At 35.1% G+C, this 25,204-nt stretch overlaps 1 protein-coding gene across 1 annotated transcript; it reads right to left on the reverse strand.

The window, feature by feature from the left end:
* Positions 1–13,228: 13,228 nt before the first annotated feature.
* BTR1L (binding to TOMV RNA 1L (long form)) lies at positions 13,229–23,828 on the reverse strand. The gene is made up of 8 exons (XM_068635245.2): positions 23,338–23,828; positions 21,991–22,229; positions 21,798–21,904; positions 21,278–21,471; positions 17,515–17,639; positions 14,087–14,182; positions 13,949–14,010; positions 13,229–13,820 (listed from the first exon to the last, which is right to left on the reverse strand). Exons 1-8 carry the CDS (start codon positions 23,423–23,425, stop codon positions 13,724–13,726), a joined length of 1,008 nt encoding a protein of 335 aa, XP_068491346.1. The 5' UTR covers positions 23,426–23,828; the 3' UTR covers positions 13,229–13,723.
* Positions 23,829–25,204: the final 1,376 nt, after the last annotated feature.

Here is a 25,204-nt window from a genome sequence, read left to right on the forward strand (position 1 = left end):
TGTGAATTACCAATTTTGGAAAGTTAGGATGAAGATTTTTATGCAATCTATGAATAAAGAAATTTGGGAAGCAATTGAAAATGGTCATTTTATTCCTCAAGTTAAAAAAGATGATGTCTTTGTTGATAAGCTTCCATCTGAATGGACTGAGGCTGATAGAAAGAAAGCAAAGTTTGATTAGATTGTTAAAAATATTATAACTCTTGCTTTGAGTTGTGATGAGTTTTTCAGGGTATCACAATGTACTTCAGCAAAAGAGATGTGAGACATCCTTGAAGTTACACGTGAAGGAACTAATGATGTAAAAAGGGCAAGAAAACATGCTCTCATCCAAGAGTATAAGTTATTCAGAATGCATAAATGGGAGACAATCTTTGATGTGCAAAAACGGTTTTCCCACATTGTAAACCATTGGAAGATCTTTGACAAAGTGGAGTTGAACATAAAGATCTTGAAGTGTCTTTATAGGTCTTGGCAGCCAAAGGTCACTGCTATTTCTGAGTCAAAGGATTTAACATCCATGACAGCAGCTTCTTTGTTTGGTAAGCTAAAGGAGCATAAGCTTGAGATGAATAGGTTGGTTGTCCAAGAAAGTAAGGACAAACACAGCAAGGGTATTGCACTTAAAGTTGCCAACCAGAAAAGGCAACAAGACTTCAGTGATGAAGACACCATGAGCTTGCTTTTAAGGAAGTTTAGAAAATTCTTGAAAAAGAATAAAGGTTAATCTTCAAAGAGGTACAATTCTAAGAAGCTAAATGACTTTAATCCTAACAAATATACTTGTTATGGTTGTGGTGAACATGGACATATCAAAGCTGAATGTCCTAACAACGAGAGCAAGGAAAAGGCTAATTTCAAAGGTGAAAGGAGAGGAAAAACCAAGAAGACATACATAGCTTGGGATGATAATGAGATATCCTCCTCCAGCTCTTCAGAAGATGAAGAAGCAAATCTATGCTTAAGAGCGTCAGCATCAAGCAATGTAAGCTCATCTCCATCAATCAAAGGTAACACTTACTACCAATTACTTGAAGCTTTCAATGAAACACATGAAGAAGCTAATAGATTGGCTCTCTTGAACAACTGATTGAAAGGATTGAACAACTGGCTTGAAAACAGAGTTAAAACATTGGAAGAAGAGTTGAAAAAATCTAAAGTTGATTTTGTTTGGTTTACAAAAATTTTGCTTGCATGTGTGACTAATTTTTGTGAAAACTGTAAATCTCTTGAAAAGAAGGTTCACTACCTTGTGAAAACTGTGGATAAGCTTACAAATGGAAAATCCAACTTTGAAAATGTTCTTGCATTTTAAAATTGTGTCTTTGGAAAAGCAGGCTTAGGATTTTATCCATATAGCAAAGAGAGTGGGATTTCAAAACCTTTTTCATCAGTGCCAGAAAATCAACTGATTAAAAGAACGAAACAACCGGTTGTTACATGCTTTTACTGTATGAAGAGAGGTCATTATGTTAGATTCTGCAGGTTTCGTAAATCTCTTGTTCCTAAAGGTATCTTTAAATGGTTTCTAAGAAATTTTGATGGTTTTAAGGATAAATTTAACATAAAAGGTCCCAAGTTCATTAAGGGATCAAATCTTGTGATTTGATAAGCTTTATTTTGCATATTTTTGCCTCCACTTGAAGGGTTTGTAAGTTCAGGAACTCATGGTTGCAAATAAGCAAGACAATGCTTTGTTCTGAAATTGTGTACTGCTTCATTTGTGTACTATAAAATCTTGAAAAATAACTCTTTGTTCCTTCTATACTTGAACATTTCATTTTGAATTCAATTTTGTATTTCTTCACTTAAGGATTCTGGATACAAAACTATGTGCCTTCAACCTGAATTCTTGTATGTTCAGGACAGTTAAAAGAATTTGGCTTTTTCAAAAAAATTTACTTGTTACGGAAATTCAACTGATTATATCTTCGAAACAACCGATTGTTTCAACTCTGTCAGCAATGGTCAAATATGTTTATAATTCAATGTACTTTGATTTGATTTTCTGTTTAAACCCAGTAGTTTTTATGGTCAACAATGCTTTAATTACAACCTTGAATACAAAATCCCTCTGGAATAACTTCTCTTCATGGAATATATTCTTCTAAACCTTGAAAATTAAAATTGCTTTTAAGTTTGGTCAAATCAGCATGTGTGTTTCTATGCTTTCTGTTAGGTCTGGCAGAACTGCTTTATTGTTCTGGTATGATTCCTTTTTCAGTTTGAATTCAACCCACTAAATGTCAACTTTGACTGACTATTATGGGTATATATGTATGAGGTTACTTGTTGCACTTAATCACAAGAAAAAAAATTATTTTTTTTCTCTCTGCACTAAATTTGTTCTGCAGTGTGCTCCATTCTCTTTCTCTACCTAAACCATGGCATCAACACCTTCATCTTTTAAAAGAATGAAGACAAGCGCAATAAGGAATGGTGGAAAACTAGAAGGCTGATTTTAGGAGAATCAGAATTGATAGACAAGTACCTACATGAAACTAGTAGGAAGATTGTTAACACTCCAAAGCTTGTTTCTTTCACCTGGATGAAACAAAAGAATCTTACTATGGTGATGAGTCTTCTAAAGAAGCAAAGGCTGAAGAGATTCCTCAATCTTTCTGGAAACATCTACCCATATTTGGTGAAGGTATTCTACACAAACCTTCAATTTAATGGTGACACTCTCAACTCTCATGTGAAGGGAGTGGACATCATAATCACCAATGATGTGTGGGTTGCCATAACTAGGTTAAAGTATTTTGGATTAAGAATAAACAAAGTAATCTTGGAGTGATAGAAGAATTCAACAAAATGCAATTCTACAAGAATTGTCTCAAGAATCCTCTCTCAAAGGTGAGAAATTTTTCTGTGGGAGGATTGAAGCTTGATGAAAGGCTCATTGCCTTCATAGTTTCTTGGATAATCACACCAAGGGAGAACAATCATTCTACTTTCTCTGAAGAAGACTTGTTGTTAATCTACTGCATCATGAACAAACTGAAGCTCAACTGGATTCACATCTTTAAAAACCATATGCAAAAGGCTATAAGGTTAAGTGACTTCCACTATCCCTATGCCATTTTGATTTCTAAAATTTTACACTATTTTGAAATAGATATTGAAGAAGAACTGGCTGAGATTATAAAACTTTTAAGTGAGATCAATAGTGGTTCCCTAAGAAAAATGGGGTTTACCAAGATTGGTGAAAGGTGGGTAAGCAAGGATGGTGACCAAGTTGGCCCAAGTGGGACTCATGATAAAGAAGAGACTGAAGTTGCAGCAAACCTGGAGGTATCTGCTATTGAGACTCATGGAGCTGATCCAAGTACTGATCACATGGAAGATAGGATGACTTTAATGTCTCCTTTTGAGAGGCTCATGGTAAACCGAATGGATAGCTTTGCTGAGAACCAGAGAAATCTTCATGAGCTGTGTGAATCAAGGTTTCAGCATATGGATTCAAGGTTTCAGACCTTGGATGAACAGGTTGAGGAGGTTCAGAACTACTTGATCTGCAATATGGAAGGAATAATTGAAGCAAGCCTAAAGCCTTCATTTAAATTGTTGGTTTACTTTTCAGAACAATCTTTTTTCCTCTTTTATGCTATTTTTTAATCCTTCTATCTTTCTATTTGTGAAGACAAATAGGAGAAGTGAGCTTTTGGGTTATAATGTTCTAATATTTGCATATGTTTCTGTTTTGCACATTTGATTGAACATTAACTGCTATAAATAATTTTTGATTTTATATAAAACTCTTATACATATTTTAACCGGTTATTCCTGCAAAATAATTGTTTTGTTGATATTGCACTTATGCATGATTGACTGGTTTCTCACATTGATTTGGTTGACGTTCCTCACTGGAAATCACCTAGTGGAAACTAGTTTGTGGTGCCTGATTAACTGGAATAGATTATCCTGTATTTCTATATTTGCTTGTGAATGCAGGTTAAATAAGATTCTAAAAAGAACATTCCAAAAAGCATCCCAAGGATTTCTCTCCTTCAAATAGGGGGAGATTGTAGAACATGAAAGCTTTGATAATCCACATCTGAAGTGAAGGGTTGATGCTTTACTGTTTTGGTTGGAGCTTAGTTCTATGGTGTTTAGAATCCTTGTACGGATCATTCTTGTCCTATTCACAAAGCTAAAACAATTTATGTTAAAAAAAAAAAATTTCTAAGCAAAGAGAAAAACAATCGGTTGAATTCACGATATAATCAGTCGTTTTACACTTAGCTTGATTGAAGGTTTTCAAAACTATTTTTGACTTGGTTGACTAATTGTCATTACCAATTCAACTGGTTAAAATGACATTTCAACCGGTTGATTGTTACAATTCATAACAGCTTTTCAAAAACCTATTGAATATGATTTTAGTTGGATTAAAACTATTTTGGCTCATGATTGACTGCCTAGAACGACTAGTTTTAAGAGCTATAAATATAATTTTTCTTTGAATTTCAAATACAACAAGAAAGTGAGATTCAAACTTTTTTTTAGAAGAGATCCAAATTAAGGTTTTGCAAGATTGCTAAGTAATTGTGCATTGGTTCAAGATCTGATCTTAGGAGCTCTGTGATTTCTGAATTACGAGGTGTAATTTGTTCCTTTCTGATTCTTGTAATTGTTCTTTCTAAACTTGTAAAAGGTATGTAAACTTGTAAGGTCAGAGGGTGTTCTGACTAAGGTTGTGTGAAAGGAAAAGAGGGTGAGTGCTCTTGTGGTTTCAAGAACACCTCTTTGTGGCTTTGAGTGTGTGTAATTTGTGATTGATTACTAGTGGAAACCCAATGGTTGTTCTGGGGACTGGATGTAGCTCAGGGTTGAGTGAACCAGTATAAATTTCCTGTGTAATCTCTCTCTCACTCTTTATAAACTGTTTGATTTGATTTTGTTATTGTTGTTGCCATAAACAACCGATTAAAATGAAGTTTCAACCAATTGAAATTCTGCAAACAGTTTCAATTACCTTGTTTGATTTGCTTCCTTGATTACTTCTTTTGTGATTGTTGTTAAAATTTCATTCTTATCCAATCTTTTCGAAAATCTTTTGACAAACAATTCACACATCCCCCCCCCCCCCCCTTCCCTCTTGTTTAAAACATTAATTCTAACACTTTTTTGTGCCTAAGTTTCACCTCCACCATCAATACATCAAAAGATGGTTAGATTTCATTAAACTCTACCCTAAGGTCAAGGTCCATCTCTCCTAAATTAAAAGAGTCAAAGTTGATTTCCTCTTGGATTTCGAGGGATACTTTTCTTTCGTTGGAAAGGGTAATGTGGCAAACATATTTTGCCTTACCTACCGTTTCATCCTTGACCTGAGCTACTTGTCCTTTGGGTTTTTTCGGATATGCTAGGTCTTGACTCTTCTAAGAACGGTGGAAGACTTCACCAAATAGGGGCTAACTTTAAGGCTCTATGTGTAGCACTTTCGTTCCATTCTCGGATTAACCTCCATGGAAATTATCTCCTTTTGTTCCCTTGGGAACCTCATGGCCATGTTAGGCATGACATAATTGCCCCCAATTGGTTCAACGTTCTTCGTCCAACTATAACATTATAGGATGTGTCTGCATCGACTAGAATGTACCAAACAATTAAGCTTTGGTGTGATTCCATGGTCCCGAAAGTGGTGAAAAAGTCAATGTAGCCCCTTGTGTGGACTCGTTCCACTGCAAATTTGAGTAGCAGGTCCATATATGATTGTATGTGTGAGTTAGGTACTTCTACTTTCTTGAATACCAGCCAAAAGAGAACATCAGTCGAGCTCCCCTGATCAATCAATACTCTTCTCACCCTCCAGTTGGCTATTGTGATTGTGATCACCATCGTATCATCCTATTTTGGGTTTTGTATTGAAAATTCCTAGTTGGTGAAGGTGATGTTTGGAAAGGATCATGATGGTAGAAGGCTAAAAGAGTTGATACTTCTAAAATGTCTTTTCTTGGCGGAGTTGGACGATCATCCACCGGCAAAGACTCTTCTTATGGTATTGATGTCACATTTTTCTTCACTTGTCTCCGACCTTGCCTGATTGCCTTGCTCATTCCCAGATTCCACCACGTCAAGTTGGGCAACCCTGTTTCTCTTTGGGGCCTCCACTCAGAAACTTCCTCATCCTCTTCCTCCTGGCCACCCCTTTTTCCATTCTTCCACGTCCATACCCTTTATGATGTTTTCTTCCATGGCTATCTTATCATGCATGATATATAAGTTGGTTAAGGGTTCTTAACTGATGTGAGTTGATTTTAGGATTGCACATTTTATAGGTTACTCTTTTGTTTATGACTTTTGAGATTAGCAATTATGGTGAAAAACTCAAAGAAAATTTTCATGGGACATGAACTTAACCAAGTGGTTAAGTAAGTGTAAAGGTTCTCTTCTAGAGAATAAAAGAGAAAATACAATTATATAGTGATAATGGCACAATGAAGAAAAGGAAAATAGAGAAAAGATAAAAGAGCTTAGGTGAATGAAGGGGATGATCACGCCACTTGGAAAGTGATAGAATTCCAAGAGAGTGGTGAGGAGCCGCCACTTGAGGTGCACTACTCTCAAGATAAGACCCAAGAACAATTTAGGAGACAAAGATCACTAATCACTCAAGCAGAATTTCTCTTCTTAATTCAAACTTAAGTGTTCAAATACATAAGGCAAGACACCCTTTATATAGGAGAGAGTGACTTGGGGAGTAAGAGTGAAAGGGGTAGAGGCGTCATTTGTGAGAAACCTTCTAGAAAGTAGGTCAAAGTGGAGTGTCTCCCAAACTAGCCTACATCTTTTAGAAACTAGGTTAAAGGGAAGTTTTTGAAAGGTTTCTAGAAGTTAGGTTTTTGGAAGATTTGGCACAAGCCCAATATTTATATTAAGTACACCCTGTTCTAGCTTATTCTTCTAATTGTAGCCTATAGTGAGCCTAGTTTATTTATAATCATGTCTTATAAAAAAAAACAAAAGAAAGAACATCTAATACTCTGATTTATGTCCAGTTCTTTTTCTGTTGAGGTCCTTCTGGAATTGAGTGAGACCTTGTCTTGGGTGATAAGATAACTAACCTAGGTGTGAAACGTTTGTGGGGTCCTTGGATGCTTGTCGAGTTGGGTTGTATCACTAACCTAACAAGCTCTTCAATGAGGTCTTTCACGTTGAAATACTATTGATCAATGACATAACCCTAATTTTGATGATAACTACAATGTTTTGAGAAATAGCTAGAAGGATACTTGGGCGTTAGAGATGTTGATTTTGGCTTAATCCCAAGTCCCACATCGGTGGGTTCATTGTTTGGGAAGGAGGTTTGAGGGTTATAAATTAAACTCTCCTCCTTCACTGTTATATATCCCAATTTGTAATATCTTCTCCCATAATAATAAAAGTGAGTTGTTTTTGCTGTGCTAAGAGATTAAACTAAATTGGCCGAACTCCGTTAACAATTTTCTGGTGTTTTTTTTTCCTCTTTCTTTTATTATTCTGCTTTATTTATTCAATATTATTTGTCGGGTAGCTCTGTTAAGGTTCTGTTTTAGTGGGAAAATTACCCGTTTTTCCCAACAAGTGGTATCAGAGCCGAAGGTTCGCTCTTGGGTTGTTTGAAATTGTTTGTAATATTGAATACAATATTTTGAGTTTGTGATGGCAAGAGGTTGTCAGCAAAGTCAGACAAAGGGGAGAAGAGGGAGGTCTAAGTCTAAAGGTCGAGTCGTTGCCAAAGATGAGTGTGCTTTTTGATATGAGAAAGGACACGAGAAGAAAGACTGTCCAAAACTGCAGAAGAAAGGGAAGGTTCCGCAAGATGCAAATATTGCAAAATGCAAACGTGATGTGGAATATGATATCTCTTTAATTGTCTCGCTTTCAGTATCATCATATCCAGATAAGTGGATATTGGATTCAGGTTGTACCTATCATATGTGTCCCATTCGGGATTGGTTCTTTGAATTTCAAGAACTTGATGGTGGGGTTGTTTACATGGGTAATGATAATCCATGTAAGACAGTTGGGATAGGTTCAATCAAGTTGCAGAATCATGATGGATCCACCAGAATTTTGCGGGATGTACGGTACGTACCAAAGTTGAAGAAGAATCTCATCTCATTGGGGGCTTTAGAATCTAAAGGCCTAGTTGTGACGATGCGAGATGGAATTCTTAAAGCAACTTCAGGAGCACTGGTAATGTTGAAAGGCATGAGGAAGAACAATCTGTATTACTATCAAGGTAGTAGGGGACAGTAGCGACAACAACTTCTAGCTCTAAGAAGGATGTTGAGGCAACGAAGTTGTGGCATATGAGGTTGGGACATGCTGGAGAGAAATCCTTTCAAATTCTTACCAAGCAGGGACTGTTGAAAGGTACGAAGACTTGCAAACTTGAATTTTGTGAGCATTGTGTTCTGGGAAAACAACGAAGAGTGAAGTTTGGCACTGCAATTCACAATACCAAGGGTATTCTGGATTATGTGCATTCAGATGTGTGGGGACCTGCCAAGACTCCGTCAATCGGAGGTAGGCATTATTTTGTCACTTTTGTGGATGATTTTTCCAGGAGAGTTTGGGTATTTACTATGAAGAACAAAAATGATGTGCTTGAAATTTTCCTTAAGTGGAAAGCTCAAGTTGAAAACCAGACAGGAAGGAAGATTAAGGTTCTCCGAACAGACAATGGAGGAGAATACAAAAGTAATCTGTTCCTGAAGGTATGCCAAGATTGTAGCATAGTTCGGCACTTCACTGTTAGAAAAACACCACAGCAGAATAGGGTGTCGGAGCGTATGAACAAGACACTTGTGGAGAAAGTTTGTTGTATGTTGTCTAATGATGAGTTAGGTAGAGAGTTTTGGGCTGAGGCTGTGACATACGCTCAACATCTTGTCAATCGTTTGCCATCATCTATTATAGATGGCAAAACCCCGTTAGAGGTATGGTCTAAAAAACCTGCAACTGATTATGATTCTTTGCATGTTTTTGGTTCTATTGCATATTATCATGTGATTGAATCAAAGTTAGATCCACGGGAAGGCTCTTTTCATGGGCTTTAGTCCTGGAGTGAAGGGATACCGTTTGTGGTGTCTAGAGACAAAGTAGACGATTATCAGCAGGGATGTTACCTTTGATGAATCTTCCATGTTAAAGAAGGTAAATTCAGAAGGAGCTGATAGTACTCCGCAACAGGTGGAGTGTGCCCGAAAGCAGGTGGAGTTTGAGCAGACAATGGTGATCCCAACACGAAATACCACAAGTGACTATCCTATGGCAAAAAAAGAGTCAGATGAGGAAGAGGTTCCTACCCAAGAATCTCAACAACAATCGGCGTCAATTGCAGTTAGAAGATAGAGACGAGATATTCAGAAGCCTACTCGTTTCATGGATATGGTTTCCTATGCACTTCCAGTTGTTGATGACATTCCATCCACTTACCCAGAAGCCATTCTGAGTTCAGAGAGTGGTAATTGGGCAAGTGCGATGGAAGAGGAGATGCAGTCTTTGAAGAAGAACAAGACGTGGAAGTTGGCACAATTACCAAAAGGTAAGAAGGCAATTGGGTGCAAATGGGTATTTGCAAAGAAAGAAGGATTTCCTAATAAAGAAGATGTTCGCTACAAGGCAAGGTTGGTTGCTAAAGGCTTTGCTCAGAGGGAGGGAATTGATTATAATGAGGTATTTTCTCCAGTTGTTAAATATTCCTCCATTCGAATTTTGTTGGCCTTGGTAGCACAGTTGAATTTGGAGCTAGCTCAACTTGATGTAAAGACCACGTTCCTACACGGGGATTTGAAGGAGGAAATCTATATGACTCAACCAGAAGGATACAAGGTTGATGGTAAAGAAGATTGAGTTTGTAAACTTAGCAAATCGTTGTACGGACTGAAACAATCTCCGAGACAGTGGTACAAACGATTTGATAAGTTCATGAAGGATCAGAAGTACAAGAGAAACAAATATGATCACTGTGTGTATTTGCGCAAACTTGAAGATGGTTCCTACATTTACTTACTCTTATATGTTGATGATATGCTGATTGCAGCAAAGAGCCAAGTTGAGATTGAAAAGTTAAAGGCTCAGTTAAGTAAAGAGTTCGAGATGAAGGATTTGGGGGAAGCCAAGAAGATTCTCGACATGGAGATAAACAAGGACAAGGAGAGGGGAAAAATTTGGCTGTCACAGAAGCAGTATTTGCAGAAGGTACTACAACGTTTTGGTATACATGAAGATACAAAACCTATAAGTACCCCACTTGCTCCTCATTTGAAATTGAGTAGCCGTTTATCTCCGACGATTGATGAAGAACAAGAATACATGGCGAAAGTCCCATATGCAAATGCAGTTGGAAGCTTGATGTATGCAATAGTGTGTACAAGACCAGATATTTCACAGGCTGTGAGTGTTGTTAGCAGGTATATGCATAATCCGGGCAAGGGACATTGGCAAACTGTGAGATGGATTCTACGGTACCTCCAAAATACCTTAGATGTTGGATTGACATTTGAGCAAGATGAATCACTTGGTCAATGCATAGTTGGATATTGTGATTCTGATTGTGCAGGTGATTTGGATAAGCGACGATCTACAACTGGCTATTTGTTCACTTTAGCAAAAGTGTCAGTTAGTTGGAAGTCTACCTTGTAGTCTACGACAGAGGCAGAGTATATGGCGATTACAGAGGTTGTGAAGGAAGCAATTTGGCTTCATGGGTTGCTTAAAGACTTGGGAGTTGGTCAGAAACAACTTGAGTTATATTCTGACAGTCAGAGTGCTATTCATTTAGCAAAGAATCAAGTCTTTCATGCACGAACGAAGCACATTGATGTTCGTTATCACTTTGTGCGTGAGATTCTCGAAGAAGAGGAGATTGTTCTCCAGAAAATTCACACTACGGAAAATCCTGCAGATATGCTCACCAAGGTGGTTACAAGGACCAAGTTTGAACACTGTTTAGACTTGGTTAATATCTTGCACATTTGAAGTTGACGCCCGGAGGCACAAATTTGAAATTGCAGAGTTTGTTTTTGTTATGTTTTGAGAAGATTTGTTTTAGGTGAGACTTGAAATTAAGCCAAGGTGGAGATTTGTTGATTTTGGCTTAATCCCAAGTCCCACATCGGTGGGTTCATTGTTTGGGAAGGAGGTTTGAGGGTTATAAATTAAACTCTCCTCCTTCACTGTTATATATCCCAATTTGTAATATCTTCTCCCATAATAATAAAAGTGAGTTGTTTTTGCTGTGCTCGGAGATTAGACTAAATTGACCGAACTCCGTTAACAATTTTCTGGTGTGTTTTTTTTCTCTTTATCTATTTTATTATTCCGCTTTATTTATTCAATATTATTTGTTTGGTAGCTCTGTTTTAGTGGAAAAATTACCCGTTTTTCCCAACGAGAGATGGTAGTCGGATAAGCTCCATATTGCAAGCTTCTCTAAGCACCACCTCCCTAGCTATGTTGAAAGAGTATAATTCTTAAACTTCCAATCTTGAAGAGTGGCAAAGACGAAGAGGGTGTCAAAATCTGACATCAACATTTTCTTCAATGCTTATGTACCTAGTCGATCTTCCTTGCAATTTGTCCATGTGGATGAGAGGATCAGCGTAGAGGGTGTCCAGGAACTTACTCAGACAGAGCCCTACCAGTAAAGCGTACAAGGCAATTATTGGGTGCAGATTTGGTATGTTCAATGTGACCTTGGCGAATCGGGTCATGTATTGTCATAATCCTTCCCCTTCGCCCACGTTTTGTAATGAACCCAATGTTGCAACAATCGTTTTACAATTAGCGAATCTAGCCAAGAATCTGGCACAAAGTGTGTTGAAAAAGTCCACGAAATTTCTAGGCAAGGGTTAATACCATTCTATTGTTACTCCGACCAATGTGGTTAGGAAGAGTTTGCAATGCACAACCATACATTTCGAGAACAAGTTCAGTTGAGTCATGTACGCTTTTACATGAGCCTCGGAGTCTGAAGTCCAGTCATATTTTTCAAGGCTCAACCACTACCATTTACGAGATAGTTGAGTCCTTATGACTTTGATGGTAAAAAGGAATCCTTCCAAATTAGCCTTGATTGAGTGTAGGGTTTGACATTGCTTTGAATGGTATCTGCTAGTGACCCCAATTTTCCCTCCACGGCGACCTTAAGGTGTAGTGGGACTCCCTCCAAGATGATCTTGGTGTCTAGGCCCGCGGAAGGTACGCTTTTGCCCAACAGATGGTTCGTGAGAGAGAGGTTGGGATTTCGTCATATAGTCAGTAAATATCCTACCATTCTGAGTATGGTTGTCATTCCTGGCTGCCAGCTCATCCTATAGTGCTTTGATCTCAGCTCGGTTCTGTTCAGCTTCAACCTTGTGTTGCTATATCTCTTTCGATTTTATCTTGCATTTGCCCGAGGACCCTTTCCATCGTTTTGTGCATGCTTTCTTCATTTATCTGAAGAATGACCTCGAGCTGGGTTGTCATCTTATTTTGTGGAGAACTCATTCTGATAGGATGTGTTTGTTACGATGATCGTGCAAAAAGTAATATAATATGAATAAAAGTAATCTTATATTTCTTGATGATCATTTATATGTCTTTGTGTAGTGATGATTAATTATTATTTAAATGACTTTGATGATCTGGTTGACAATGATTAGCCACTTAACCAACCTATGAAAACCCTAAAACCATCGAAAGTATCCAACCGTTATTCGGACAGTTAGACACTTGGGCTACGTACAATATTCTATTCTTGAAACAAAAAGAATGTGAAAGAAGTTCATGACTGTTATTTGTCTCTATATTATTGTATACCACATAATAGAAATAAAAGGTCTAGACTGAAAAATTGAGACACGCCTAATAAAAGGTCATAATTATTTTCTTTCCACAACTAAAACCATTTATTATATTTTGAAGAACAGAGAGATCCGGAATGTTTAGCTTTTCTTAGAGAACAATAAATATGGATAATTAATGCATAAAAAATAAGATAATAAATGTTAATTTATGCAGGAAATCTTTAGTTGTATAACTACCATTCTTTATACATAGAGGTGTTAAGGTTTATTTAAAGAAAAGAAAATAATGATTTTATCTGTACACTTTCGAAGAAAACTCTACACATGCAAACAAGCAGATAAAAAAGAATTAGCATAAACTGTTGTAAAATTGCCTCAACACTGATAGACACAGTTCAAGAAAGAAACAAATTTATTTAGCTAGCTAAATAAAAAAGAGCATCTGAAAGCGAAAAACTGCTAGAGATATTCCAATACATAGCGGCAAGTAAATCGTCAACATATTAATCTATGTAAAATTAGAAACACAACTCGGGCTTGAGGTTCTAACAACTCACAAGTGAATTTTTGATTCTCAAATGCTATCACAAAATAATTTTCAAATCCTATCTCAGGCTAGTGACTGAGGATACATATCATATAAGACATTAGCACCTGTTGACTTACAAAAAAAGAATATAGTTCTAAATACTACATTTAGGAAATGAGCGTGAACTTTCCAATCGAACTTCTCTGTTGATGGGGTTTGAGAAGAAATTCTATAAGACCGCTCTCAATTCAAGAAAAAAAATTCCTGCCCTCTCCCGCTACAATAAGATCTCGAAAGGTATATCATGTGATGATAATTTATGTAAACAAATCCCAAAATTCAGCAAATGTATAAGCAATTAGCAAGCAGATTCACTAAGCATCTAACAGCAGACAAGTGCACTTGCAAACTACTCAATCACCCTCTCAGTAGCATAAGCAACCTTCTGCAATATCATAGATTCAGCTGTACGAATTGCTCTCTGGGCTCCTGTTATGGTAACTTTCCTGTAATAAGAAAGTACGAGCACGTATAAAATATTTACGGTTAAAGATATTAAGTCACAGCATTTGCTTAATAACTTGTTACACAAGGATATGAAGCAAAGCAAAATTTCGTGTGAACAAATTCCCACCTATCAGTTGTTCCAGAAATGTAATCACCTCTATCTGATATCTTTATCCTTGCCCCACTAACCTGAAAAGGCAGACGTCATTCAAGTTAGTTTATTGTATTAGTAATCACAATAGGAATACTGTTAGGCGTAACAAACCTGACTAATTTCTATAATATTCCTTCCACCACGACCAACAACCAATCCTATATGCTCATCTGCAACACCCATGGTCATGGAGTTACTCCGCTCCTCCTGGAACAGAACAGAATGTACGTGAGGTCAAACTGATAAAGCAAATCACTGCATGAGGATGCAAGGTATTTTAAAAATAATTTCATTCACTATTGATTATATATAATATCTCACGATAACAAGTCCATTAAGGGAAATAATAAAGATATTGAATGGAAAGTGAGCCAAATATGGTAACAGATCTCTCAAGCTTGAAACTCAATTATTTTTTCTATTTGACAAACTATTTTATGTTCTTTTACGATTTTAATATTGTTATCATGTTCTTATTTTCAAGACTCATAAAGTAGTATTTCCATATTTGTAAGATTTTACACACGCTGATAGAAACTGGTATTTGAACTAAAGACAGAATAGGAAAGAAATCGCCAATTTACAGAAAAGAGCACACACTGTAGAACAGTCGAGAGAGTCTGCACAAAGGCCTTCAATCCTCTCAACTGACCCAAGATAAAATCCTCTCAACCCCCTTCCTATTTATATACAGCTACTGGTCTGCTAACATAAACTCACTCTTAACAGGCCTAATCAATTACAGGCCCATTCCCATTCTTTCTACATAACCCCTTGTATTTTTTTACCAACTAACCTAACTAACTGATAACCACACACACCTGCATACTCATGCAAACCAAACAGGTCTACAATAACCTGAAATGTTGGACTGAGGAGTTCAATTCATTGGACTGTCAACGCATCCTAACTTTGAACAAGGTTAGCCTTTTAACTAATGTTGGTCAAAAACCCATGTATAGCTAGATTCGAATCATAACTTATAGCATTATAGCATAGTCATATAAATTTTAACTTGATTCTTGGCCTTTATTTTAGCATCTAGTCAACGAAGAAACTATTGTCAGAACTTCAAAAACGTTCCATGAATTATGCATATATTTCACCGGTTTGATTGATGTCAATCTTGTCTGCAATTAGCAGTGATAAAACATGCATGATTACCCAAAATGCAAACCATAGTCGATGTGACTAAGTAACTACTGCACTTCATAAACATCAAATGATGTTCTGTAAGCAAACACAGGAAAAATATGATTCTTTTGAATGCCACTTTATAAATTAAGTCTTCTTTAACATTGTCACTACTGTTACGCTTGTCAATTTCACTTTTTGGATGTTGAAATCCCAAAGATCCCAAAACAGCCTTAATGCCTATATTTATAGAACTTGTTAGAATAAGTTGCCTTAAATAGAATTTATTAAAAAGTTATCTGTGCTTTGTGCTCTACCTAGTTCGCAGATATGACCTTTCCTATTCTCTTTTCTTCCCTCTCATGCATATTATCTGAAATCTCCAAAGTTATTATGATATGAGATCCTAAGAGAGGGAAATTCCCTCTCTCAAATTCATTCTTTATTCTTTCGTATTTTATCTCAAGTTAGTATCATAACCTATCCCAGCAAGGTTTGTTAGACCTATCAAGTCGCTATTGGACCACCCCCAAATATCTAGTCCCACACACAAGATGTCCATGCCTCAGCGTGGGAGGGGTGTGTTAGAGGTCTCCCACAATTCTCACCTTACCTTACAAACCGATTTAGTAAGGTTGAGTTATACATAAACCCACTTACTAAGAGAACTATTTTGAAATCAACACATAGCATTGCTATTCAGCCTAATGTTCGGTAAGCTACACCAAACTGCTCAGCAATAGCAACTCCTGTAGCAGGTGGGAGCTTCTAAACCATTATAGTGACAATGACACACTGTTTAAAACCTTATACATCATATATTGCATCAATATACATTATATATTGCATCCTTATACACTATATAAGATATATAAGGCTTAATTGCATATCTGATCTCTCAGGCATTGTTCAATTCTGGTTCTCTAGTAGGCTACTTCAGTAATGCAATGTAAATTCTCTTGGGCTCCAATTACCTAATTACATCCTCCAACTATTGCAATGGTTCCCCTCTAATTATCCCATTAAATATTTAACAAATTTAGCTTAAGTGACACTTGATGATGACATAGCAGCAGACAAGTTGCCAATAAGCCATTGTCGTATCATCAACACATTACATCAAATGTCACTGTCAGCAAAACCTGTCAAACATTTAACAGTAGAATCAAAGTAGCACAATCACAATTACTAAAAGAACTAATTCATGCAATTGGACATTGTTGAAGATCCCATGCCAACTAGAACTAAGGTCAAATTACATTACATAAGTGAGGTAAGCCTCACTTTACAAACCAATTTTATGATGATTAGTTAGGCTTAAACTCACTTCCTAGTATGGTATCATAGTCTATCCTAGTGAGGTTTTTGAGTCTATCATGTCACCCGCTATCAGACCACTATCTAACCATTACAAATATTTAGTCATACGCACGAGATGTTCATGCCTTCGTATGAGGGGAGAGTGTAAGATCACATCAACTAAAGATAAAGTCAAATTACCATAGATAAGTAGACGCAAAACTCATCTGCAACTACAAGCCAATTTTGTGAGGATGAGTTAAGCTTAAACTCACTTCCTAATATACACCAAGAGACTAAAATTAAAATTATGATACTCAAGGGACAAAAAGTGCAATTAAGTTGATATAACCTAACAAGGTTTGAAATAGTGCATTATAGTGTCGCTATAGTGGCAGAGCAGCCACTACAAGGGAAACTATAGCAGAGTGATTTGGTATAACAACCATAAGACACAATTTAAACCTTGCTAGACTATATAGCAGAGTGATTTGGGGTCTGTCACTACACAAAAAATTGACATTTATTCATTTTAAATTTTTAACTACTCGAACTATTAACCATTGCCTCATCTAGTATGAAAGTTAAAAGGATTATTAAGTAGCATGAGAAACAAATACAGGATATCAACTCTGGAGCTTTTGTGCAAAAGGCTTAAATATGCTTCTAATCCTTGCACATATACCTATTTTTGTTTTTAGACCCTACAAATTTTTCACTTGTCTTGGTCTTTGGATTTTTAGATTTTAGCACTTTTGGTCCTCATGTTAGTATCTATTGAGAAAAGCTGTTGTAGCAGACAGAGTTCCATTGTCGATGGCATCAAGTGTCACATCATCAAATGATGTCATCAAGTGCCACATCATAAATAAATGGCATGCCATTAAAAACGTAATGTGAATATCATGTTTTTTAAAGGGTCATGTCATCAGGGATTGAAAAACAAAAAATTGACATATTCACAAGGATTACAAACAGATGAATGTAATTTAAAATCTTTCATTTGTTCTTGAGTGAGTGTGTGTGTGTGTGTGTATGTCTGAAAACTTGGCAACTAACAACATGAAAAACTTCAAACAAGATTAAATCAATGGATAGTGAAGAACCTTGCTGTTCTGGAACTTTGCTCCAGCACCATTTGGTCTGTAATTCACTGCATTGTAAGCAGGTGGTGCAACAGATGGAAGCACATATGTGTATGGAACACCCTGATAACCCGAGAAGTAAACACCTGATGTTTATGTTAAATAAATTTTAATTAGGATCAAACTCACAAATTATGATTCCTCACAAAACAATAACTACTTATACAAAGCACGGCATTTTAAATCTTCATTTTCAATGCCATAAAAAAGAGCACAACTGATTTTAAAATAAAAAATAACAAAAAATGGTCATACTTTAAGTATACTCTCTACTCTACTGTAGCTTTATTATATATATCCATGGTTGCATATTGCTGCTGTGTTTCAATAAATACCATTATTAGAGATATAATCCAGAATAGAGCCTCAATCCAACAGGTCAAGCACTTAAGTTGAATTGGACTATTGATTCTTACATTGTATCAAAGAGTGTGACTAGGTTGAAGTGACAAAGATATCCTTGCCACTCTCAATATTTATAATTAAATTAAATTTCAGAACTAAGTGAAATTTACATTGACCACACTTCAGACAAGAGGCAATATATGAAGATCAATAATTTAATGTAAATAATGCATGAGGCACCTTATCAAAGTTACAGATTCTCTCCTTTACAAGACCAATTCACTAGAACAAAGTACGGCAAAACAACAAAAGGGAAGAACTTGCATCAATATAGAAAAATATAGAAAAAAAAAAAAAATATTTATTTTCATGCTGTTCATCAGGGAAAATCAAAATAGGAAACCAACTCTCACATCAGGACAGAGTTTTAAATTAAAACTTGCAACATGAAACAAAGAAAATAGTTTTTTATAGCCAAAACATTTATGGAAAAAAAATGAGTTTGTTATGCAGTACTGCATTGAATATGAATAATAATGATACCAAGAAAATCTGCGACTTAAATTTCGCAATGATGGCACCCTAATCATGGTTGTGCAGATCCAAGCCACAAGGACCATAGTTAGTATGTGCATTAAGTGAAGTAAGATACATGTTTCATGGAACATCCAATTCAAGCATATTAGGCAGTATTCTTCTAACTAAATACAAGATTAGAGCCTATTCACAATCATTCAAAATTAAAACATGGATCTAATCTCAAACAGATACCAACAACAATTATAAAACTCCAGTACACCACAAAAAAAAAGGATAGAAATTAAAAAAGAAAACAATTTTGAACCATGCAGTACAACCTAAACAAGTCACACAAAGGCAGATCAAGTTAATGAGAGCATTAAGTCAATTGCATACTATTCTAACAGTGTCTCCAGCTTGAAGCCTTACATACTAAACTGTGTGTCTAGATAATACTCTTGATTATCTCATATTAACACTAACTTGGAATCATCAAAACCAACAGCTCCTTCCTGATTAAGAAAGAGACAGTGCTTGAAGTATAAGTGGAAGCCACATGGCCTCACTGCCTTAAAGTAGGGTAGACTTTGTGGTTGCCACCCACACCAATACCTAGCTTTTGACCTGAATAATAATTTTTTTTATCTTCTTTACACGCCTTAGTAGTCTTCCACATTATTCTAAAGCAACTGGCCAATGATGCCATTTGCAGCACAAGTTACATACTACATGATGAAAGGTGATATGAATGATTGGCAAGGTAATATAAAATTAAGTAGCCATTTTTTACCATCAAATGCAAATATGTTGTTATCAAGAAAATGTGCATGTACACCTATTAATTTAATAATATGTAGAGAAAACATCCACATGTTATTATGGTTGGCATCAGTATATGATAAAGAAATATCTTCAATTTACACTATTCTTAAAAACAATTATACAATAATAAATATTTGAAAAATAATATACTATACCATTAAAATTTTCTGTCATATAATTTTTTTCATACTACCAGGTTGGACAATCACTATACACCAGCAACAGATTAATTATAAAGCATGAGGGAACTAAGTTGCATTTTATTAATTTTTAATTCACTGCACTTAATGTTCCTTAACTTTCTATTTGCAACGAGAATATATACTAATGGTTTATTCTGGAATTATGTGAACATACACAGCAAGAAGTCAATAGCATATAAGCATTATATGTGCAAAGTAGTACAAAGTGTGAATCCAAGTATAAAAGAATGGTGAGAAAATGGAGCATGAAGAGGTAATAATAAGTAAATAAGGATTTAAAAAAATCATTTCATTTCAAAACAAAACTATTTTACATAATTACTCTCAAGGTTGTGAAAAACACTGCTTCAGAATTTAATGATTAGCATGGCCAAACAGAATATAATTAAACCGTGTATATATAGAGGGAGGGAGAGAGTGAATTATAAATAAATTAAAATAGAATAAACATCTGAATACCCAAAGATAAACAGGTCATCAGTTTGGTCCTATAACAAAAAATGCACACCAAAATAGTTCTCTCCAATGTCCATTGTTGATAAACAGATTTTTAATATCATTTTATAACATCAATTTTTTCCTATAAATGGAACAATTTGATGCCAAAATTTAATATTGGAATTTATTAGAAAATAAAATCAAAGGCTACATATCTCTGTAGTAGCAAACTAGATGTCTATTCACTGATATATGCACACACATACGCTGATAAATAAAATTGTAATATATACACACATCAACTCATTTATATTAATTACTAAGCAATAACTATATGCATGTTTCAATATGAATCTACAGCTTTTTTTTTATCAATATAGGCAATATTGGATGTCTCCAATTCTAGGAATGAATATAGTAGTAGGCATTAAAAAGACCATTTGATTACGTTATTAGGTGTCCTTCATACTACTTTCTCTCCAGTAAATACTTTTACCCATTTAGCAACACAGTTTATCACGTCCTCTTAAATTTTCTTCTCTGTCTAATAACTTTTCCCAAAAAAGAGCAGGTGCAGAAACAGTCAGAGCTTCCAACAACTAACAAATGATGCAGCCATTGGTGCAGAACTGACTAAATAACTGGGTAGATGAAGAGACATGGCTTAAGCAGATAGAGATAAAGTGAAAGCTTGAGATGGGCAGCAAAAAAGTGAGACGACAGGCACTGTTCACCACTAAAATGTTTGAACATATCTCATTCAGTTCACAACTTTTTCAACAGTTAGAATTAATATTTAAAGGTTTGTGATTATATAACCTGACCAGATCACCAAACCTGGGTAGGTGACCAATTACAGGTTGAACTGTACATAGTGCAGTTTCTGAACTCTGAAGTAAGCATAGACTTGTCATTTACAATTTTCCCTACACAAGTCTTGCTCAGTGGGATCAATGGGTATTGCAAATGTATTATGTTAGCCACTTTAAATGTTATATTATAAAATAATATGCTACTCAAAATTGAAGCGGGACATTCTCCCACCATGGCTATCCTCTAACTAAAGAATAAAATAGAAAGACAACTGCATCTCATTAATTAGAAACAAAAAAGGTAAAATATTCAAAAACATAAACAAACTAAACTAACAAAAAGTTAACATGATATGACAATTCAAGTAATGCCACCATTTACTCTCTCCCTGCAATGATGTAGACCATAATTGCAGGTTTCCATACATATAGAAAAACTGATGATAGAAGATATATGAGGAATTTCAGAATCAGCAATTACTTCCATCATCCATATTTGGTGCTCCAAAACAAATATACATGACGTAATATCAAAATCTAGAAATGGATAACAGATATTGCACTGTATGAACAAATGACACTAACCGGGATATGAAAATGGAGAATTCATGGACTGTGAATACTGAGGATCTTCAGCTAACTTAGAAACAATTAATTCAATTGCCCGTATCTGTTCCTCGAGAGTTCCTGTCAGGGTGACTAGCCTATCGTTCTGTCCATAGTAATTATTATCTTGAGGAGATATCTTAATGCCAGCCTGAGAATCTTCAATGAATGATCTAATCAATGGGAAAAAAGTAAAAGCTAAGTTTTTTATCTCCCTCTATGATTATGAATAACATTAAAATACAGAGAAAGGTTTCAGCAGAGAAAATAACAGTTAACCTAACAATAGAAATCTTTTTTAAAGAGGGGGCAGCAAGGGAAATAGAAGCTCAGCAAAGAACCAGAATCCATACAGGAAATATAACCGCCAAAATCAAGATATATCAGAATAGTAAATAAATAAAAAAGGGCAAACATCAAAGACTACTTATATAGTACATATTTCACAAACATGGCAAACAAGCAGGCCTTAAAAGTCAACAAAGAAGAGTGATTATACCTGATGGTTGCACCTCCCTTTCCGATTATTCCACCACATGAACCATTTGGAACAATAAGTCTCACTTTTGTTTTAGGCTCAGCTTCATTGTCATCCTCAGTATGAAGCTAATCATAGATAGCAAAATAATTTCAGAAGCATGCAGGACATTATTCCTTCAAACAACTAATAAAATCAACATCATAGAGATTACCTCACTGAGCAACTTAGAAAGAATAAGTCCAACAGCTGTTAGTATTTCATTTATCGCACCAGATACCATGATAATCCTATCAGTAGTCCCAGGAAAGAATTCATGATTACGTGACAACTGGATTCGTGCTCCAGATTGTGACTGAAATTCAGTGATAGTTGAACCACCCTTTCCAATAACTGAACCAGCTGCAGAATTTGATACAAGAAACCTAATATATGTTGGCTTCTCCTCAGAATCTGAAAGATGTAAACATGAAATTAATAACAAAGAATTAATTTAAAACTTTTACATGCTTACAAATAAAAGTAAAATTGATGCAGTTGAGAAAAACTTCTAATTCAAATATTAGAAAATGAGAGTAAAAAAAAAACACATGAGTCTAGCATTGAAGTTTCACTTGATGGAAAAAATTTAATTACATAAGCATTTTACAAATCACACCATTATATTTTTTTTAGAGAATATACAACAAATGGAGATTACATACTTCCACACTTGTTTAATTTAAATACGCAGGGAAGTAACAGTCTTAGGATGCTCATACAAAGGTGGGAAAGATACTTTGTCTATCGCACTCAGATACACGAGTTGGTAATGATTCACATAAGTATTCTATAACATAATTCTCTTTTCCAAAATTTAGATTAAAAAACAATTTGCCTCAGCGTAAGAAAGGATGCTTCCCTTCGACCCTAACTGAAAAAAAAAATTGTGAGAAACTCGATTCTGAATTTTCTACACCGATACCTTACAGAATCTTAGAAACTTTTTGTCAAAGCAATAGCCAAAGCGAAATTTCAGACTTCGTAACTGCGTATAGAATATGCCCCAAATATATTGAAACTGAAATAATTCGCAACCTTTCTCGAATTTAAATTGTTTTCGAAGAAGTTTCGTTAGCTTCAATGACATCAAAAGGACAACAAAAAATACTATTCCCTCTACGTTGCTTGGTATCTCCAAAAATTAAAAACTAAAGAAAAGAATAAAGACGGAATAATTACTCCACTCAGAAACCATAATAATAACAATCATTCAATTACCAAAACAACAGAAGTTAAAAAAACATAAAACCGAAAATCACATCCACACACGACACAATAACACTTCTACTTCACTGATTTCATAACAAGAAAAGAGAAACAGAATCTAAATCTAGCGAGAAACAGCACTGAAGCTCCATTGTTAAGAATTAGGGTTGGGAATGAAGGCGTTGACCGTGGAATAGCTCGCCGACATTCAGTCACTAAACCTACATTATCGTGCGCTGCAGAGAGCAAGGTTAAGCGAAGCGAAAGGACGAAAGCGATAGAGAGAGAAAATAGATCGGATCGGATCAGATACCTAACGAAGGCGATTTAGGAGGTGGCGATGCAGCGTGCTTCCTCGGTCCCTCGGGAGAAGACACGTAGGAAGATTCCGTTGACTCCATTCTCCTTCTTCCTCAGCTTCTTCTACAACAACGACAATGAAAACCTCTTTCTCCTTCCCTGAGAAAGAGAGAGAGATAGAGATTATATATGATGAATGATTCAGAAAGAGAGCGAGAACAGGGAGCGCGAGTGTTTCATGTGAATGACGCAACGTGAGGATTGTGAATTATGAGAGAGAATCGAGGGAGTAGAAACGGAAGAGTGAGTGGGTGGAAGCGTAGAGAAGAGAAGAAGGTGCAGCAGTTCTGCTTGCTACATATCCAACGTGACCTTTGTCTCTCTCTATCTCTCTCAGCGTTGTTTTGTGTGTGATGTGTCAATGTGCGTGTTCTGAGGTGTGAGTCGGTGTATTCGGAACTGGATCCTCCCCAGCGCTCTCTAGCTTCTTGTTAACCGTTCGATGAAATGAAATAAATGGTTAAGATTAAAATATACCTCCTCCTATTTCTTAAAAGTTTTTATTTTCTTATAAATTTCAAAAATAACTTTTTCTTTACTACTTTATATAAATAAAAAAACGTTACTTATTAAAAATAAAACATTTAAGATATTAAAAACTTCAAACATTTCAAGATGTATTATTAAATTATATGTTATCTTTGGAAGTGTTGAACATTTAAAAAACTAAAAGTCCTGAACTTTTATAGGAATAGCTTATTTTTTAAATGGTAAAATGTATTTTTCTTCTTTTGAAATATTTAAAATTCAATTTTAATTTTAATTTTAATTTCATGTCAAGCATTATAAAAAAAAGCTATTTGTTCTTATTTTGGATAATTTTTAAATATAACATTTTAGATCTTATAAATAAATTTTATAATACTTTGATCTAACGGTCTATAGGATATGGTGGATGAGTGGAGAGACAACTGGGTGGGGAGGATCCGTTTCCATCTCTCAGTATCATTTGCTTCTCGCATTTTCTATTCAACGTTCAGGCGCTAACTAATATTATTTCACGCCCCACACCCCTGTTACAGCATTACCTTGCTGGCCATGACTAGGGTGTAACCACATCATATTAATTAATAATTATTAATAAAATTGTCTTCTTTGACTTAAATACTTTATTCAAATTAATTAGCCACTATGTTGTTTATCATTAACGTAAACTGGACAAAACGTTATTAATAAATAGTTTGAAAAATATTTTAAAATTTTCTTCTAACTACATGCAAATACATTTTAATAAGTTTTTATCTTTGTCCTCAATTTTTAAAAAAATTGAATATTTTTTATTTTATGACAAATGACCATTAGGATTTTTTTTCAAAAAAAAATATAATGTATTTTATTAATTTTAATAAAGTATTTATAAATTTTGTATTTTATCATTTTTATTTATTTTGTTATTTTTTATATGTATCAATAAATTAAAAATTAGAAAAAATAGAAATAAATAAATAATATTATGATAAAAATAATAATAATATTTAAAGATATAATTGTGTTAAAATAAGAGTTTTTTTTATAATTAAACACAACAATTAAAAATACATATCTCATCTCTTTTTCTTGTCACTTTAATCAATTATCAATTAATAACATGCTATAATCGATTATTCATGAAGGCATAATGGATTACGTTTATTTTACACTCCAAAATATTTGTAGTTTTCATTCATTATCATGTAAAAAAATTATCTATACACCTAAATGTCCACACCATGTTTCACTCTTTCCTTTTTAAGGAGATGACTATTTTCTCCTTTTCCTCTCCTTTCTTTCAAGCAATTCACCTTAAATCATGTCTACCAAACATGAATTATAAAAACACT

This window comes from Phaseolus vulgaris, chromosome 7 (genome assembly GCF_051622355.1).
Source record: "Phaseolus vulgaris cultivar YP4 chromosome 7, ASM5162235v1, whole genome shotgun sequence".
NCBI lineage: Eukaryota > Viridiplantae > Streptophyta > Magnoliopsida > Fabales > Fabaceae > Phaseolus > Phaseolus vulgaris.

What these genes read in the sequence shown, in the direction of transcription:
- BTR1L (XM_068635245.2), bottom strand. Translation starts at nt 23,425, where the DNA reads ATGGAGTCAACGGAATCTTCCTACGTGTCTTCTCCCGAGGGACCGAGG. An exon ending in TTTCTAAGTTGCTCAGTGAG is followed by an intron (nt 21,905 to 21,990) that starts GTAATCTCTATG and finishes ATCTATGATTAG; the next exon opens with CTTCATACTGAGGATGACAA. An exon ending in ATATTATAGAAATTAGTCAG is followed by an intron (nt 14,011 to 14,086) that starts GTTTGTTACGCC and finishes CTGCCTTTTCAG; the next exon opens with GTTAGTGGGGCAAGGATAAA.